The sequence below is a fragment of the Muscardinus avellanarius genome (genome assembly GCF_963383645.1).
Source record: "Muscardinus avellanarius genome assembly, chromosome: 13".
Lineage (NCBI taxonomy): Eukaryota > Metazoa > Chordata > Mammalia > Rodentia > Gliridae > Muscardinus > Muscardinus avellanarius.
This window is the reverse complement of record NC_137799.1, coordinates 9,013,710-9,032,038: the sequence shown is the minus strand read 5'-3', so window position 1 is coordinate 9,032,038 and position 18,329 is coordinate 9,013,710. Positions and strand designations below refer to the sequence as shown.

Sequence of the window (18,329 nt, the reverse complement as noted above, 5' to 3'; positions counted from 1 at the left end):
ATTACAGCCTGAGTCTTGTTTTTCCATCTTTAGTTTTCTTATGGAGGTTTATACTCTTTAAACAGTTCTAACATCATTTCTCAACAAAACACGGTTTCCAGCCTGTCTGCAACCTACTGGACCAAACCTTCTGCACACGTGGCCGGCTCGGGCCTCCTAGCGCCCGTGCCAGCTCCCTTCACCTTGTTTCTTTCCGTTCAGGAACCATCAGTCCCTTGTAATAAAGGTGGTAGACTTCATTGAGGTTTTAGACTGAAACTTTGAATAAATCCAAAATGTTCATTCTTAATTACTGCAACCTTCTCTTATATTTTATATACTTGATGGAAAATTATTTTTCATTACAGTCTTGATTTATGTCACACAATGTGTTTCTTTTATAAAGAAAAGCCATTGCTTTTTAACTTGATTATAAATAAGTTTTCTTTCTGCACCATTGGCCCCGCCCACTGTTTGAGTCCACCGTGAGCAGAGCCAGCAGTGTTCCTGCTCTGGACCTGAGAAAAGCAGAGCGCTCAGAAGCTGCTCCTGCATCCTGCTGTGGCTCTTAATAAGAAGACACAGGAACTTGTCAAAATCGTACGTGTATTCTGTTGGGTTTTGTTAATCTGAGACCATAAACCCAGGGAACAATTAGTTACCCCTTGTGATCGAGACAGTTCTCAAATTCTCTCTCCTGTGGTCTGCCTTGCTCTTTTCTACAAACCAAATGACAGTCCTTCCTCTTACCACCTGGCTGCCCTCCCTGGCTCCTCCAAAGTCAGCAGGAAGAAACTTGGATTGGGCCACTGTCAACAAGGTAGGGAGATGTAAGCCTCCAGGCAGACAGCAGAAAGGAAACTCCAGTTTCAGCGACACTATTGTCACAGTTTTCATCTCTGTGAAGAAGGTAATCCACCTTTGGCTTTAGGCAACTGATTTATCTAGGGAAAGAAAGTCAATAATTTGGCCCCTTTGAAAGCAGAACTTGTGTAGTCAGGCATGGTGGTGCACGCTTGTAATCTCAGTAATTGGGAGGCTGAGACAGGAGGATCGCGGGCTCAAGGCCAGCCTCAGCTACTTAGTGAGACCCTGTTTCAAAATTGAAAGGGCTCGCCGGGTGTGGTGGCACACGCTTGTAATTCCCACGCTTGGGAGGCAGAGACAGGAGGATCACGCAGGTTCGAAGCCAGCCATGCGTGCTAGCTTAGGAGACCCTTTTTTCAAATAAAAATGTAAAAATAGGTCTGGGAGTGTAGCCCAGAGGTAGAAGGGCTTCCTGGAACCCCAGTACCACCAAAAAAAAAAAAATTGAAAGGGCTGGGTGTGTAGCTCAGAGGTAAAATGCCCCTGGGTTCAATCCCCTCCTCCCCCCCAAAACGGGGATTTTTCTTTTCTTTCTTTTCTTTCCTCTTCTTTTTTTTTTTTTTTTTTTCTGTACTGAGGATGGAACTCAAGGGCATTCTACCTCTGAGTTACACCCCAGCCCTATTTTTTTATTCTTTATTTTGAAACGGTCTCATTGAGTTGCATAGGGCCTCACTAAGTAGCTGAGGCTGTCTGCGAACCACGATCCTCCTATCTCAGCCTCCCGAATGCTGGGATTCCAAGCTTGCGCCACCACGCCCAGCTAAAAGGGAGGTTTTCTGCAGATCTTTATAAGTGCAGAAGGCAAGTTTGACAGGACCTGGGCTGAGAGGCTCGACAGGCATTTGCATCTTCCCTCCTGAGGACTTGTGCATCATAGTGGGGGGCGGGGGTCCCCCTGCCTTTTTGTTTTTCCAGTACTGGGAATTAGACCCAGGTGCACCTTACCACTGACCTACATACATGCCAAGCCCTTTGAATTTTTTTTTTACTTTGAGACAGGGTCTTCCTAAGTTGCCCACTCTGGCCTCAAACTTGTAATCTTCCTGCCTCAGCCTCCAAAGTAGCTGGGATTATAAGTGTGTACCACCATGCCTGACTCCCTCTCTGCCTTTTGCACAAACAGTTCAGCATGATACATCAGGCTAAAGGTGCCTAGTTCCTTTTAAGAAACGTAAGAAAGAGGCCAGAGCAGCACATTTGATCCCAGCACGCTGGGGTGTGAGGTCTGAGGAGAGGGGCATGGTGCATTTTAGGGGTGCCCAGGCGGGGCCGAGTCTGCAACCAAATGCGTCTTCTCATGGCATTTGTAGTATTTAGCATTCCTGTTGTTTGTTATTCCCTCTTTATAATTAGGAGACACTGCACACTGTACCTCAGCCCCACCAACGTTTTGTAAACTAGGTTTGTTCATCTTGCTGTCTAAACAAGAAAACTGAGGCTCAGCAAAGAGAACTATTTGAACGTGTGAATTCCCTGACCCCAGAAACTTTGCTTTCTCCCCTGTAAGCCTCACAGACAGGCTAAACATCGCGTGTCAGTTGGAACTGGCCAGTGTTTTTCATGTTAAGCTAATTAGTAACCTTCATGAGCTTGTATCTGTTTTTCCAGAGACAGACAGACAGACAGACAGAGAGAGAGAGAGAGAGAGAGAGAGTGTGTGTGTGTGTGTGTGTGTGTGTGTGGTGTGTTACTGGAAATTGAACCCAGGGGCATTCTACCTCAGAGCTATAGCCCTTTTTATTTTTATTTTTGTTGTTGTTTACTAGGTTCTGAGAGTCTCACTATGTTGCTGTGGTTGTCCTCAACCCTACAATCCTGTCTCAGCCTCCCCAGTACTGGAATCACAATATGTGCACCACCATGCCCAGCTTGGGTTTTTTTTTTTTAATTACTTACATTAAAGCCATCGACAATTGGACAAGACTCACAGATGTGAGTATAGAGAGGACAGAGGTAGGACCTGCTCATCAGCTGATGGGGCTTTGCCTATCAAAGGGGTTAGATGGGCGTAGGGTTAGATGGGTGTAGTGGCACATGCCTATAATCCCAGAAGCTGGGGCGCTGAAACAAGAGAATCACAGCTTCTAGTAACTTAGCAAGACCCAAGGGCCTTGCCACCTAGTGTTGGATTAAAAGAAATTAAATAATAAGTAAATAAATAAATAAATGGGGCTGGAGGTGTTGCTCCGTGGTAGAATGGCCCTGGGTTTAATCCTGAGAGAGGAGAGAGAGAAAGAGAGAGGAGGAGGAGGAGGAGGAAGAAGAAAAGAGGGAGGGAGAAGAGAGGAGGAGAAAAAGGAGAAAAGGGGCCAGGAGGAGGCTATTCTGGCAACATATCTGCTCACTCATGGGAAAGAGAGAAACCACCAGCCAGAGAAACGGGTGTACCTGGCCCCTGCTTGGCAGGCTGGCCGGCCTACAGGACGCACTGGCCCATCCTGTCTGCACGAGCCTCTGCTTCCCCATTGTCTGAGTGACAAACACTCGAAGAGCAGCAGACGACTGCCCTCGCCTTCACCCCTCTGCCAACACCAATGCCCACTGGCCAAAGGAGGTCGTGTTGACTGGGACAGGAGAAAAATGAGCAGGTGATAACAAAGCTACAAAAAGTCCTGCAAAAGCCAGAGACTCCGCGGCCCTGAGGGCAGTTACCTCAGTCTTTAAAGATAGGCTTGTGGTCAAAACTGAAAACTGTTGGTTGCCAGTGCAATCAGATAACTGCAATGAGTCAGCCTCTGTCCAGCCAGCACTTGAGGACTTAGCATGTGTTTGATCTTTTATATACACGACCCTGCTCCCAATTCTCCCAGAGGATAGGCAACAGCCCCACTTAGAGCCCGGATAGAGGCTCAGGGAGGGATTTAACACCTCTTCTCCCATCACCCTGATTCCAGAATTACACCAGCACTCCACCGCAGCCGCCTGCCCCGGAGTCCTGGGTAAGAACTGGGTGTAGATGGCCAGACCGAGGGGACCTCATCGTTCTCGCCCACAGAGGCGGTCTGAATGCACATGTGGATAGTTTGGCCACTAGAACCCGCAGGGGACTCAAAATTAGAAGCTAGAAAAATGAAGATCAAGGATCAGGATTGCCTGTGAAGCGAGGAACCGAGAGCGCGCAGTTCCCTATTTAAGCTTAGTTTAGCACACATCTGCGGGATGGGGGACCCCGTCTAACACCGGACCTCAGCACCTGGGGCTCTAGACGTCAAGCACGTGGGAGGCGTGGGGATGCGCTGTGGCGCGCAGGGTTAGGGCCACGCCTCTGCCTCCAAAGCCTCCGCAGAAGTGCCGGGTAAGCCTCGGGGCGTCCACGAGGAGAAGGAAGGTGGGCTCGGGAAGGTCCATTTGGAAACCTTCCGCCCTATGGCTCTCAGGGGTCAGAGCTGGGCCAGGCAAGAGGTCAGGCGCCTCCAACTCCGGCTGTTAACGCGCCTTGGTAGGACAGTTGCAGCCACCCGGAGTCTGGGCGGGACCTATGTGCTCCGCCTTCGTCCGGCTCCAATCCTTATTGGTTGATGCTAGATTGAGAGGCGGGCCAGAAAAAAAAACATATCTATTCTCATTGGCCAGCTCCGTTTTGGGCAGCCTCCCAGTCCCGCCTCTGTGCTCGCACCACACTCCAATTGGATGCCCCACCTCTACATCAGACAGTTCCGTCCTAGGGGCGGTCCTGGGCTCTTGGCCCGCCCCCTCGCGCTTCTATTGGTCTTCTCCGCGCTAAGGGGCATGTCCCAGCGCAGATGCTAACCCCGCCTTGCGTTTCCATTGGCCGTTACTGATTCCTCCCAGCACCGCCCCCTGCAGACCATTGGCCGGAGAAAGAAGCTGCTGAAGCAGCACTCGCGGGCCGGCGGCGGTTCGGGAGTCGGGGCCGGCGGAGCAAACGTTGGCCGCCGACATGACCCCGGAGGATCCGGAGGAGACCCAGCCGCTCCTGCGGCGGCCGGACGGCAGGTGGCCAGAGGGACGCGGCCTCGCCCTCCCGCCCCGCCCCGGCGGCGCCGCTCACCCTCGCGCCTGTCCCCGCAGCGCTCCCCCGGGCCGCCGCGTCTTCCTCGCCGCCTTTGCCGCCGCCCTGGGCCCGCTCAGCTTCGGCTTCGCGCTCGGCTACAGCTCCCCGGCCATCCCGAGCCTGCGGCGCGCCCCGGGCCCGGCCCCGCGCCTCGACGACAGCGCCGCCTCCTGGTTTGGGGTGAGGCCTCGGCCCTCGCGACCCCGCCTGCAACCCCGCCCCCCGCCCCTGGCGGACGCCCCACCCTCCTCTGCCCCCTCCGCCTCGCCCGCCCGCCCGCCCTCGGGTCTCCCCCTCCCCGACGGCCGGCTCAGGACCCCCCACTCCCTTCCTCCGAGGCCGCAGGGCCTGGGGCGGGGGCGGGCGTGGACTGTGGCCCCTGTCGCCTCGCCCCTTAGGCCATCGTGACCCTGGGCGCCGCGGCGGGGGGCGTGCTGGGCGGCTGGCTCGTGGACCGCGCGGGGCGAAAGCTCAGCCTCCTGCTGTGCACCGCGCCCTTCGTGGCCGGCTTTGCCATCATCACCGCGGCCCAGAACGTGTGGATGCTGCTCGGGGGCCGCCTCCTCACCGGCCTGGCCTGCGGCGTCGCTTCACTAGCGGCCCCGGTGAGTCGTCTCCCTAGCCCGGGCCTCCTGGGTGCTGGCACTGAGCCCCGGTATCAGCATGAAGTCCCCAGCCCTCACCACGCCCTGGGAAGGAGTCGCTGTTTTACAGATGTAACGGCCTCAGAAAGGTGAAGTCCTCTGCTGGAGCCACAGCTAGTCAGGGCAGGGTGATTACTTGAACCCAGGATTGTCCCACTGAGCTGTGCCTGGTCAACAGTGACACCTTTGGATGGTCAACAGAGCCACATGGTTTAAGGCCTAAATCCCCCTATCTTCAGGTCACTAACCTAGAGTTAGCAGGAAGATCCGGTTGTGGCTTGTCTCTAGGGCAGAGGTGTTCCCTTCATTAATCACAAGCCCCTCAACCCGTCCCCAGACTCTCTGGGCCTCAGCTTCCTCTCCTATAAAGTGGGATCGTGGCATTACTCACAAGGCGGCGAGAGGATTTGGCAGACTTGACTGAACTTGCAGCCCTGACCCTGGCAGGATCTGTGTAAGGACTCAGACCCTGGTGGTCAGAGAACTGCTACTGGCCATAGGATTGGGTGACCACTCACCTGCTGGAGGTTGAAAGAAGCCTCTCAGGGCCTTTCCTGGGCATCCCCTCGTGCCCCTCACTCATCTCTCCCCAATCTGCTAGGAGGCAGACAGCAGCTGGGCCGGGATGAGGGAGGAAGAAGCTGGGAGTTTTTGTTTTTTTTTATTTTTTATTTTTTGGTGGTACTGGGGATGAAACCCTTCTACCTCCGGGCTACACTCCCAGACCTATCTTATATATTTTTTGGAAACAGGGTCTCTTAAGCCAGGGCAGCTGGCTTCGAATCTGCTGGGTCCTCCTGTCTCCGCCTCCCAAGCTGGGAGTTTTATTTTTGTTTTTGTTTTGTTCTCAGTGAGCAGAAACACACCTCTCTAAGTCACGGGCATAATGGAATCAATAACCTACAGGTGTGGCCTGGGCCTGGCAGCCCCGCGTCCAAGGAGGATTCCCATACAGCAGTTATGGCACAGGGCTCCCTTGTCAGCCTGGGAGCTGTTTAACAAGGCACAAGTGTGGGCCCCATAGCCAGGCGTGCTGGCACGTTTGTCATCCCAGCATTCGCTTGTAATCCCAGCATTGGAGAGGCTGAGACTGGAGGATCGAGGTTCAAGGACAGCCTCAGCTACTTAGTGAGGCCCTTCGCAACTCAGTGAGTCCCTGTTGCAAAATAAAGTCTAAGCTGGCCATGGTGGCGCACGCTTGTAATCCCCGCACTTGGGAGACGGAGACAGGAGGATCGCGCAGGTTTGAAGCCAGCCGCGCTGGCTTAAGAGACCCTGTTTCCAAATAAAAAGTATAAAATGGGTCTGGAGGTGTAGCCCGGAGGTAGAAGGGTTTCCAAGAACCCCAGTACTACCAAAAATTAAAAAATAAATAAATAAATAAAGTCTAAGCTGGGCATGGTATTGCACACTTGTAATACCAGCCCTTGGGAGGCTGAGACAGGAGGATTGAACAGGTTCGAAGCCAGCCTCAGCTACTTAGTGAGGCCCTGTTTCCAAATAAAATATTTAAAAATAGGTCTGGGAGTGTAGCCTGTGGGTAGAAAGCCCCTGGGCACCGTCCCTAGTACCACCAAAAAAAAAAAAAAAAAAAAGACTAAAAAAGCTGGGCATGGTGGCACACACTTGTAATCCCAGCATTCGGGAGGCTGAGACCAAAGGATCGTGATTCTTAGCCTCAGCTAAGCCCTGTTTCAAAGTAAAAGCTACTTAGACCCTGTTTCAAAGTAAAAAACTAAAAAAAATAGGGCCTCGGAGGTCGAATGTCCCTAGATTTCATCCCCAGACCCAGGAGAGAAAAAAAAAAAAAAAAAAAAAAAAAAAAGAATGGTGAGGTCTGGAAGGTACATCAATTTTAGTTTAAAATGAGAATCTGGTGTTTTCTGTATTTTTATCATTTTCAATAAAATTTCTTAAGTGTTTTAGAAAAAAAAAAAGAACAGCAACACCTGGACACCAAGTAAAGTCTCGTCCTACTTGCTGGCAGGTCTATATCTCCGAAATCGCCTACCCAGCAGTCCGGGGGCTGCTCGGCTCCTGTGTCCAGCTGATGGTTGTCCTCGGCATCCTCTTGGCCTACCTGGCAGGTATAGTTTGCATGATCTCTTTTGACCCCTGTCAGTGGCTATTGTGACCATTCTGCAAATGTAGAAACTAGGGTTCACAGAAGTTAGAAGCATGCCTGAGGTCATAGCCAGTAGCCAAGGTGCCAGGCCCCATGGAATGTGTAGGTCTTAGACTAGGTCCTGGGGAGATCAAGGGAAGATGTCACTTTCCCAAAAGCCTGCTCTGGTGCCGTGAGGGGGGCTGGGTCAGTCCCTTATACTGCAGGTACCAACCAGAGGATTCCAGGGGCAGTGAGCATTTTAGTCGGCATTCTCACCGCTGTGACCCCAAATACCTGACAACCACAGTCTAGAGGAAGAAAGAGTTATTTGCTCATGGTTCTGGAGGTCACAGAGGTTCCAGGCTGAGTTAGGTTATGTCTGTGGAGCTCAGGACATGGTGGAAGGAAGGAGAGAGAGAGAGGGAAGGGGCTGAGGGATATATAGTCCCCAAGGCCCCAGCCCCAGAGCCCCTGCGCCAGCCATACCCTAGCTGCCTACCCTACCACCCAATAAACCCATTAATCCATCAATGGGTGTATCTACCGATGAGGGCGCAACCTTCCCGACGCAGTCACTCACCTCTGAAGGCTGAGCGCTGTCCACACGAGCGGTTCCAGGGGACATTGTCCAAACCCTAACAGTGAGGCACTGCAGAACCTTCCTGCTGAGCCTCCCTCAGCGTGTCAGCGAGGCGTGGCACCGGGGGGCTGGCGCGGGGCGGGCCTAGGGAAGCCGCAGTGGAGACGCGAGCTCTCCTTAGACGTGGGACGGAAAGAGGGCAGGCTTCCAGCTGGACAGCCTGAGTGCCTTTGCCACCTGCGTCGTGACCTCACTGCCCCGGGAGCCTCAGTTTCCCTGTCTTTAAATAGAGATGACCCCACCTGGTTCAAGGCTGCTAGGGGATTGAATTACGTGATACATGGAAAGTGCCATGCAGCACATCCCCAAGGAGAGTTATCAAGGGGCGGCTTGAGGGTCTTGGGGCCTGACGGGCCTGGGGTACACGCTCTTTTCAGGGTGAACAACACACAAGTCTGTGGTCTTTCCGTGTGTGTGTGTGTGTGTGTGTGTGTGTGTGTGTGTGTGTGTGAGGGGGGAGAGATACATACATACATGAGATACATACTGGTGATTGAACCTGGGGGCAGTCTACCTCTAAGCTACATCCCCAGCTCTAATTTTTTATTATATTGAAATGGGTTCTCACTAAGTTGCGAAGGGCCTCGCTAAGTAGGGTCTTTCCGTTTACTCAACTACTATCCTAGCTAAGTCAGAATCCTGCCAGCAGTCTGACTGTCTTGGGAGCCCTGCAGGGGCCAGAGCTTCCACTGTGCGCAGACAACGCCATCCGTGGTCTGGGGGATGGTACTCGGTGTCCATCTGCCCACAGCAGGACCTCCAGTTCCTCTCCATCTGCACTCATTGCTGCTTCTGCCTTTGGCCAACCACTCTGTGAGTTCTGATGAACTGCTGTGAATTACTCTCTACCCACAAAGTGGTGGTGACACGTTTGCTTCACATTTGCAGGAATGCCTCAAAAACTAGACTTTGTGAGCCGAGCTTGGTGGCACACGCCTATAATCCCAGTACTTGGGAGGCTGAGTCAGAAGGGATAAAGGCTTGAGGCCGGCCTCAGCAATTTAGGGAGGCCCTGTTTCAAAATAAAAAGAGCTGGGCATGGTGATGCATGCTTATAATCCCAGCACTTGAGAGACAGAAGGATCACAAGTTTGAGGATGGCCTCAGCAAGTAGTAAGATTCTGATGAACTTAGTGAGACCCTGCTTCAAAGGAAAAAATAAAAATGGCTGGAGGTGTAGCTCAGATGCCCCTGGGGTCAACCCCTAGCACAAAACAAAACAAAACAAACAAACAGACTTTGTGGAACAACTATGATTTATCCACACCTTACTGCTAAAGCACATATATGTATATTCTCATCTCCCGCCTCAGCACCGATGAAAAACAGGTGCTTCGTGCCCATCACCAAGCTATCTCCACGGGGAACTGAGAGTAGATAAGCCTTGGTCTTAAGGAACGTTAAGAGACAGTCCACTGTACTCATTTATTTCTGGTCCCCTTTGCCACAGAACCCAGTGGCTCTAAGTCTAGATCACTCTTCTGTGCTTATGTTATTCCTTCTGTATGCATATCTAGATACCCAAGTCCCATCACCTCTTTAATTTCATTTATTCTGTTAACCCAAACAAAGGATGAAACTCTCAAGAAGTAGGCGGGCGTGGTGGCGCACGCTTGTAATCCCCGCACTTGGGAGGCGAGGACAGGAGGATCACGCTGGTTCGAAGCCAGCTGTGCTGGCTTAAGAGACCCTGTTTCCAAATAAAAATCTAAAAAAGTATAAAATAGGTCTGGGAGTGTAGCCCGGAGGTAGAAGGGTTTCCAGGAACCCCAGTACTACAAAAAAACAAAAAAAACTCTCAAGAAATAGCAGAATGCCAGGCATGGTGGTGCACACTTGTAATCCCAGTACTTGGGAGGCAGAGACGGGAGGGTCACAGGTTCACAGCCAGCCTCAGCAACTTAGTGAAGCCCTCTGCAACTCAGTGAAACCCTGTTTCAAAATAAAATAAAAATAGCGCTGGGGGTATAGCTAAGAGGTATAATTTCCCTGAGTTCAATCCCCAGTACCCAGTACTACAAAAAAAAAAATTTTTTTTTTTTTGTGCTGGAACCCAGGGGCTTTTCCACCTCCAGGAAACTTTATTTGGAAACAGTCTCACTAAGTTGCTGAGAGCCTCACTAAGTAGCTGAAGTTGGGTTCAAACCTGTGCAATCCTCCCGTCTCAGCTTCCCAAGCACTGGGATTACAAGTGTGTGCCACCACTCCTGGCTATAATATATCTTTAAAAGGTAATGTTTTTTTATTTGTTTGTTTTTCAGTACTGGGAATAGAACCCAGGGGCATTCTACCTCCTAGCTACACCCCAAGTCCTATTTTTATTCCTTATTTTGAAACAGGGTCTCACTGAGTTGCAGAGGGCCTCACTAAGTAGCTGCGGCTGCCCGTGAACCGCGATCCTCCGGTCTCAGCCTCCCAAATGCTGGGATTACAATCGTGTGCCACCACGCCTGGCCCAAAAAATTTTAAAAGTACCAAAAGAGAGCTTCTCCTGTGAAAAGTCTCCTCTGTCCCCATTACTTGGTGGCCCAGAGAGTCTGTGCGCCCCCACTCTCCCAGCCCGGCCCTGCACGCAGCGGCCCTCAGGGAGGTGGGCAGCCAGCACCTTATTCTTTGTCTCATGGCCGCCCACAGTGATGCACTCTTAGCAGGGCACAGTCTGAGAACCGCGTCTTGTCGTCTTGTGGACGTATAGAGTGCCACCTCCACAAACCTAGATGGCCTCAGTCCGCCTCAGGCATGCCTCCTAAGCCTTATGTGAGGAGACAAGGGAAACTCCAGGTCCGTGAGGCTCCCGCTCAAGTAACACAGTGCCCTGTTTTGTAGCAAACCTTTTTTTTTTTTTTTTTTTTCAGTACTAGGGATGGAACCCAGGGGCATTCTACCTCTGAGCTACACCCCCAGTGCTGTTTTTTATTCTTTATTTTGAAACAGGGTCTCACTGAGTTTCAAAGGGCCTCACTAGGTAGCGGAGGCTGTCTGCGAACTGCGATCCTCCTGCGTCGGCCTCCCAAGTACTGGAATTACAAGTGTGTGCCACCACGCTCAACTAGCAAACTTTTCTGGTTTTTTTTTTTTTATTTTTTTTTTAGGTACTTGAGGATGGAAGCCAGGGGCATTCTACCTCCAAGCTATATTCCCAGCCCTATTTTTGACTCTTTATTTTGAAATGGGGTCTCAATGAGTTGCAAAGGTCCTAAGTAGCTGAGGCTGTCTGTGAACCGCGATCCTCTGGTCTCAGCCTCCTGAATGCTGCCTCCCGAATGCTGGGATTACAAGAGTGTGCCACCACGCCCAACTAACAAACATTTTTACTTTCTTTCTTTCTTCCTTTCTTTATTTATTTATTTATTTATTTATTTATTTATTTATTTATTTATTGTGGTACTGTGGTTCCTGGAAACCCTCCTACCTCCAGGCTACACTCCCAGACCTATTTTTATTTGGAAACAGGGTCTCTTAAGCCAGCACGGCTGGTTTTGAACCTGCGCGATCCTCCTGCCTCCGCCTCCCAAGCGCAGGGATTACAAGCGTGCGCCACCATGCCCGGCTAGCAAACATTTTTAAAAGTAGCAGTACACTCTAAAATTGTGAGCCAGAGCCGGGCATGGTGACGCACACTTGTAATCCCAGCGTTTGGGAGGCTGAGACCAGAGGATTGCAGTTCATGGACAGCTTCACCTACTTAGTGAGGCCCTCCATAACTTAGACCCTATTTCAAAATAAAGAATAAAAAATAGGGCAGGGGGTATAGCTTAGAGGTAGAATGCCCCTGGGTTCTGTCTCCAGACCCACAAAAATAAAATAAAACTGTGAGCCAGGCATGATGGTGCACACCTGTAATCCTTGGATTTGAGAGCCCGAGATAGGAGGATCACAGACTCGAAGCCAGCCTCAGCATCTTAATGAGACCCTGCTTCAGAATGTAAAAATCTGGGGCTGGGATGTAGCTCAGTGGCAAAGCACTTGCCTTGCATGCATAATAACCTGGGTTCTATTCTTAGTACCGAAAAAAAAAATAAAAATAAAATGCAAAAATCTGGCTGGGAGCCGGGCATAGTGGTGCACGCTTGTAATCCCAGCATTCAGGAGGCTGAGACCTGGAGGATCGCGGTTCACAGACAGCCTCAGCTACTTAGTGAGACCCTCTGCAACTCAGTGAGACCTGGTTTCAAAATAAAGAATAAAAAATAAGGCAGGGGGTGTAGCTCAGAGGTCAAATGCCCCTGGATTTCACCCCCAGACCTAAAAAAAAAAAAAAAAATCTGCCTGGGAGTGTAGCTCAGGGATAGAATGCCCTTTGTTCAGTCCCAGGACCACAAAATATATAAATAAATAAAATTATGACAAAAAGTACATTATAGCAAACACACAACCAATAACAATCATTCCTCGAGTATTACGTACCGTAGGTAATTGTACGTGCTACACATCTGTACAACTGGCACCGCTACGGTACCAGGACTCCGAAGCGTCACTAGGCAGTAGGGATTTCTCCGCTCTGTTCTGTCCTCTATCACATATGCACTCTGTCATTGACCAGAACATGACTTGGACACGAGCCTGCACTTCACTGCACAGACGTAGCCTCGTGATGAACACACTGATGTTCCACCATGATTACCAGAGCCGCGCGTCTGTGTTTATAAATTGTGATTGCAATGACGGTGTCAATACCGAGCGTGGTGGAGGGGCAAGGGCGGCATTTTGAAGCGGGGGGTCGCCCGGCCTCGCTGATGGCTCCCCCACCCCCAGGCTGGGTCCTGGAGTGGCGCTGGCTGGCGGTGCTGGGCTGCGTGCCCCCTTCGCTCATGCTGCTGCTTATGTGCTACATGCCCGAGACCCCGCGCTTCCTCCTGACTCAGCACAAGCGCCAGGAGGCCATGGCCGCGCTGCAGTTCCTATGGGGCTCGGAGCAGGGCTGGGAAGAGCCCGCTGTGGGGCCCGAGCACCAGGTGAGAGCTGGCACCGCGGCGGGAGGGGAGCGGCAGCCAGAGCAGATAGCCTGGCCCGTCCCCGAGGACACGGCACCTGTGGGTGCTGGCCTGTCTTAGAGCGGGCTGGGTTTGGCTGGATCTTGAGCTCAGAGGCCACCAGGAAAGTCTCAGCCCTGATCCTTACTGTCCAAAGAAGACAAAGGCCACGCCTGGCGGGGAAGTAGAGAGGAGAGGACCGACTTAGCCAGGGGACTGCAGGGCAGGGGTGGGGGCAGATAGACCCCCGCTTCCCACTCGTGGGACTTGGAACAAGCCTGGTGGCGTCCTGGCACAAGCCTGGTGGCGCTGAGGAGTCGATGCAGTGGGCCGTCGGGGCCAGGCCCAGGGGAGCACTGGGTGCCTGGGAAGTGGCTGGGACTTAGAACCGAACGTTCTCTGCCCAAGTAGGGGAGTCTCCTCACGGCTCCCCAGCCAGTCAGGAGGAGCCGTGGGAGGGACCAGGTCACCTCACCGATGCAGAGGCTGCAGGGCTTGTCTGTACCCCTGACCCCGAGCCACAGGTGGGTGGGGACAGGAAGGCCTGGGACACTGCGCTCAGCTCATCGGCCCCTCAGGAGGGGGCGGGAGGGCATGGACGGCTATCTCCCTGCACAGGGCTTCCGGCTGGCCCTCCTGAGGCGCCCCGGCATCTACAAGCCCTTCCTCATCGGCGTTTGGCTGATGGCCTTCCAGCAGCTGTCGGGGGTCAACGCCATCATGTTCTATGCAGAGACCATCTTTGAAGAGGCCAAGTTCAAGGTAAGAGGCCTCCACCCGCCTGCCTCACCTGGACAGGCCTGGGGAGGGAGGCAGCCGTCCATGGTCAGCCCGCTGACCAGCCCAGCCCCTCTCCCCAGGACAGCAGCCTGGCCTCGGTCATCGTGGGCGTCATCCAGGTGCTGTTCACAGCCGTGGCGGCCCTCGTCATGGACAGAGCAGGGCGGAGGCTGCTTCTGACGGTGTCAGGTGAGGCCTGAGGGCGGCCCAGCCCCGTGCTCTGCACCCCAGGCTCCCACCCAGCCCTTGCGAAGGCCGCCCTGCTGGGAGGAGGGCCCTGAGCGCTGGTGAGGACTGAGCGTGGACTAGGCTGTGACGGCGGCTGCTCCCTGAGCTGCATGTTCTTTGGTGAACACTCAGGAGCCGCCCACACGCCCAGCTCAGGATGGAGAAACTGAGGCAGGTAGTTGGAGTGGCTCAGAAGCTTGTGGTCCCCAGGGCAAGTGGCCTTCCGTCTCTGAGCCTCCATCTCCCGGTGTGTGCAGTGGGGATAGCGGCGTCCCCGCACAGGGCTGGTGTGGGGTCGAGAGGCGATCCATACGTGTGAGGCCCTGGGCCTGAGCCTCGGCTCAGAGCCGGGTGCCCGCTGCCTGCTACGGAGGGAGCGGCTCGGAGACTCCTCCGAGCTTGCTGAGGGCCGAGGCGCCAGCAGGGCAGCGGGCGCGGTGCTGTTCCGTCTGGGCTCCGGGGGCCAAGGTGCCAGGGTGCTGAGCGGCCCGTCCCCTGCGCCCCGCCCTCGCCGCAGGTGTGGTCATGGTGTTCAGTACCAGCGCCTTCGGCACCTACTTCAAGCTGACGCAGGGCGTCCCCAGCAACTCGTCACACGTGGACCTCTGGGTGCCCGTCTCTGCAGAGCCCGAGGGCAGCGCGGGGCTGGCCTGGCTGGCCGTGGGCAGCATGTGCCTCTTCATTGCCGGTGAGGGGCCGCGGGAGGCTGGTTGGGGCACCGTCCTGCAGGCCCCGCGCTGCGTTGCCAGCCTTCCCCTCGCCCTCTGTCCTCAGACCTCCACCTCTGTGTCTGGCCTGACCACATGCCAGGCCCTGCTGCGTCCCTTCGCTTAATCCCCACGACAGCCCGAGAGGCCCATCCTCTCCCATCTCATAGAGGCAAGGCCCAGACCTTGCAGCAGGAGGGCGCAGCGCAGGCCCCGGGCCGGCCTCTGTGGTTGACGCCGACTTGCTCCCGCAGGCTTCGCCATAGGCTGGGGGCCCATCCCCTGGCTCCTCATGTCTGAGATCTTCCCTCTGCACGTCAAGGGTGTGGCCACCGGTGTCTGCGTCCTCACCAACTGGCTCATGGCTTTTCTGGTGACCAAGGAATTCAGCAGCCTCATGGTGAGTGCGGGCGGGCTTTCCCCTCTGTGCGGGCAGCGGCAAGCCCCTTTTACAGTTTGTACTTTTGTTGCAAAAGACTCAGAGTTAGCCGGGCACCGTGGTATCTCAGCACTTAGGAGGCTGAGACAGGAAGATAGCAGGTTGGAGACCAGTATCAGCAACTTAGCAAGACCTTGTTTCAAAGTGAAAAATTTTAAAAAGGTGCTGGGAGTGTAGCTCAGAGGTAGAATGTCCCTGGCTTCAATCCCTAGTACCAAAAAAATAGACTCTGGCCTTGTGCGCAGGCTGGAATGCTGGCCATCTTGACCAGGGGTCAGGCAAGGAGCCCAGGCAGTGGTCCCTCAAGAGTGCTCCTTCTGCCTTGGTGGGAGGACGGTTGATGAACACTGGGAGCACAGGCCAGGGACCCGGGGTCTATAGGAAGTTACGGGCCTGGGCTCCAAACCCACCCTGGGGCAGAGGGCTTACCATCGCTGAACCTGAGCCTACTTCCTTGGCTAGAAATGGAGGCAGGCAGTAGCCCGCTCCTCTTAAGGTTGATGGGGACGTTGATTCAGCTGCCGTCTTGCCGCCTTTTTGTGGTGGGCTAACAGGTGTGGTTCCTGCCTGCAGCTTTCCAGCCAGCGGGTCTGGAGCAGACAGGAAGCTCTGATCATGCATTCATTCATGCGTTCATTAGTTCTCCAGGCCTCCGGGCACACACCGCATCCAAGCCCATGCCAGCTACCAGAGGCAGTGGTGTCTGAGACGACAGGGTCCCTTTTATGCTGTGGGCAGGAGGGCAGGGCGGGCAGTGAGCGTGGCCACTCGGCTGGCCTGGAGTCGGCTGGAGCTTGGGCAGCGCTGCGGGAGCAGGAAGGGAGCTGGGGGAGCTGCTTGCTGGGCGTTGGGAGGGGATAGAGGAGAGGCGACAGGACCTGCTGGTGACTCGGGTGTGCTACCTGTCCAAGAGAAGTCAGCAGGTGCCAGAGGGCGAGGGGCTAAGAGGAAGGAGCCTTTGGCCTGCTTCTAACCGAAAGGGGGCTGCACACTCCCCTCTCTGCCCGTGCACCCCGAGGCCACACCCGATCACGCCCATCCCAGTGGCTGACAGCTCACCCATTCCACTGCACCCCGAAGCGAGGATCCCCTGGGCCCTGGGACCGGGAGTGTAGAAGGTGGGCCTGCGTACCCTGTGCCCAGGAGCAGGCCAGCCGTCACTTGGTAGTGTGCCTCTGGCCTTAGGGCAGTCACTCCACTGCCATGAGCCTCAGTTTCCCCAGCCACACCACACGGGCACCTTGCACCAGACTCGGCCAGCAGCTGGCTTGGGTGTCCTCTTCCGAGCTGGGTGGGGACACGAGGGCCGCCGGGCCGTGGCACGGGCCTCCTCTCTCCGCAGGAGGTCCTCCGGCCCTATGGCGCCTTCTGGCTCGCCTCTGCCTTCTGCACCCTCAGCGTCCTCTTCACCTTGTTCTGTGTCCCTGAAACGAAAGGCCAGACTTTGGAACAAATCACAGCCCGTTTTGAGGGGCGATGACGGCCCCTCTCCCCACTGGGCTGGCTGTGAGTTCAGAGCAGAGCTGCTGGGGACGCTAAGCTGGACCTGGGCCCGAGCCTGGAGCGCCTGACGCCCAGGCCGGAGCAGCAAGAAGACCACGCCTCGGAGCCCCGGCCCCCGGGCAGCCTCCTCCTGTGGGCTCTCCCAGCTCGGCTCCGGCCTCCAGGGTGTTTCTGCTGCTGCGCTGGGCCCAAGGCGCACCTCAGAGGTGCTCTGCAGTCCATGGCCGGCCCCCCTCAACATCCCTTTAGGACACCCAGGAGTGGGGGGAGGGCCCCATAGCTCCTGTGTTCTGTGGCGTGTGTCTGAAGGCTGCGTCGGGGCATCGCCTGCCCCTCTCACATGGCTGCGGTCTCAGGATGGAACTTTGTTTGCCAAATAAAGATCTGACTCAGAAATTAAGTCATACCCTCTCTGTGTGGACCTTTGAGGAGGGCGTGTGCCTGTCACTTCTGTGAGCCAGGCCCTCCGGGGCCCTGCCAGAACATTCCGTGGATTCGCCTTCGCGGGGTCAGCCATGCGCCTGGAGGTCTCTTCTCCCTCCTCTCCTGGGCTCAGTGTCCTGAGTCATTAGCCATCAGCTGAGTCTCAGCCAGCCCTGGCGGTGCCTGCTTATAATCTCAGTACTTGGGAAGCTGAGACAGGAGGATTGCAGGTTTGAGACAAACCTCACAATTTAGTGAAATCTTGTTTCAAAATTAAAAAGTTGCCAGGCGTGGTGGCGCACGCTTGTAATCCCCGTGCTTGGGAGGTGGAGACAGGAGGATCGCGCAGGTTCGAAGCCAGCCTCGCTAGCTTAGGAGACTCTGTTTCCACATAAAAAAGTATTAAAAAATAGGTCTGGGAGTGTAGCCCGTGGGAGTGTAGCCCAGAGGTAGAAGGGCTTCCAGGAACCCCAGTACCACCAAAAAAAAATTAAAAAGTTAAAGAGCTGAGATGTATCTCAGAGGTAGAATACCCCTGGATTCAATCCCCGGTACCACACACACACACACACACACACACACAAATCTTGAGTTTCAAAAAGTAAAAAGCCTCTTTCTCTTTAATTATAATGGAGCCAAAGTCTTTTACAATTAATTTTTATTATTCATTAAGCTATGAATGTTTATTATAAGAAAATTAGAAAATAAGCCAGGAGCCGGGCGTGGTGGCACAGGCTTGTAATCCCAGCATTTGGGAGGCTGAGACAGGAGAATCTGGGTTCATGGACAGCCTCAGCTACTTAGTGAGGCCCTCTGCAACTCAATGAGACCTGGTTTCAAAATAAAGAATAAAAAATAGGGCAGGGGCTGTAGCTCAGGAATGCCCCTGGGTTCCAGCCCCAGACGCGAAAAAAAAAGGAAAAAAAAAAAAAAGAAAAGAAAAAGCCAGGGGAGGTAGTGCACACTTGTAATCCCAGTTCTTGGGAGACAGGAGGGTCACAGGTTCATGGTCAGCCTCAGG

At 54.0% G+C, this 18,329-nt stretch overlaps 1 protein-coding gene across 3 annotated transcripts; it reads left to right on the top strand.

The window, feature by feature from the left end:
* Positions 1-4,750: 4,750 nt before the first annotated feature.
* On the top strand, positions 4,751-16,862 carry SLC2A8 (solute carrier family 2 member 8; the record flags this gene model as incomplete). 3 transcript variants are annotated; one of them, XM_080709669.1, is made up of 10 exons in its annotated part: positions 4,751-4,806; positions 4,882-5,044; positions 5,263-5,469; positions 7,496-7,595; positions 13,011-13,210; positions 13,925-13,990; positions 14,089-14,197; positions 14,754-14,924; positions 15,198-15,343; positions 16,725-16,862. In XM_080709669.1, 10 exons carry the CDS (start codon positions 4,751-4,753, stop codon positions 16,860-16,862), a joined length of 1,356 nt encoding a protein of 451 aa, XP_080565795.1. The 3 variants fall into 3 exon arrangements, with proteins under 3 accessions (XP_080565795.1, XP_080565794.1, XP_080565796.1); XM_080709668.1 differs by having other exon boundaries at positions 13,847-13,990; XM_080709670.1 differs by lacking the exon at positions 15,198-15,343 and having other exon boundaries at positions 13,847-13,990; positions 16,725-16,810.
* Positions 16,863-18,329: the final 1,467 nt, after the last annotated feature.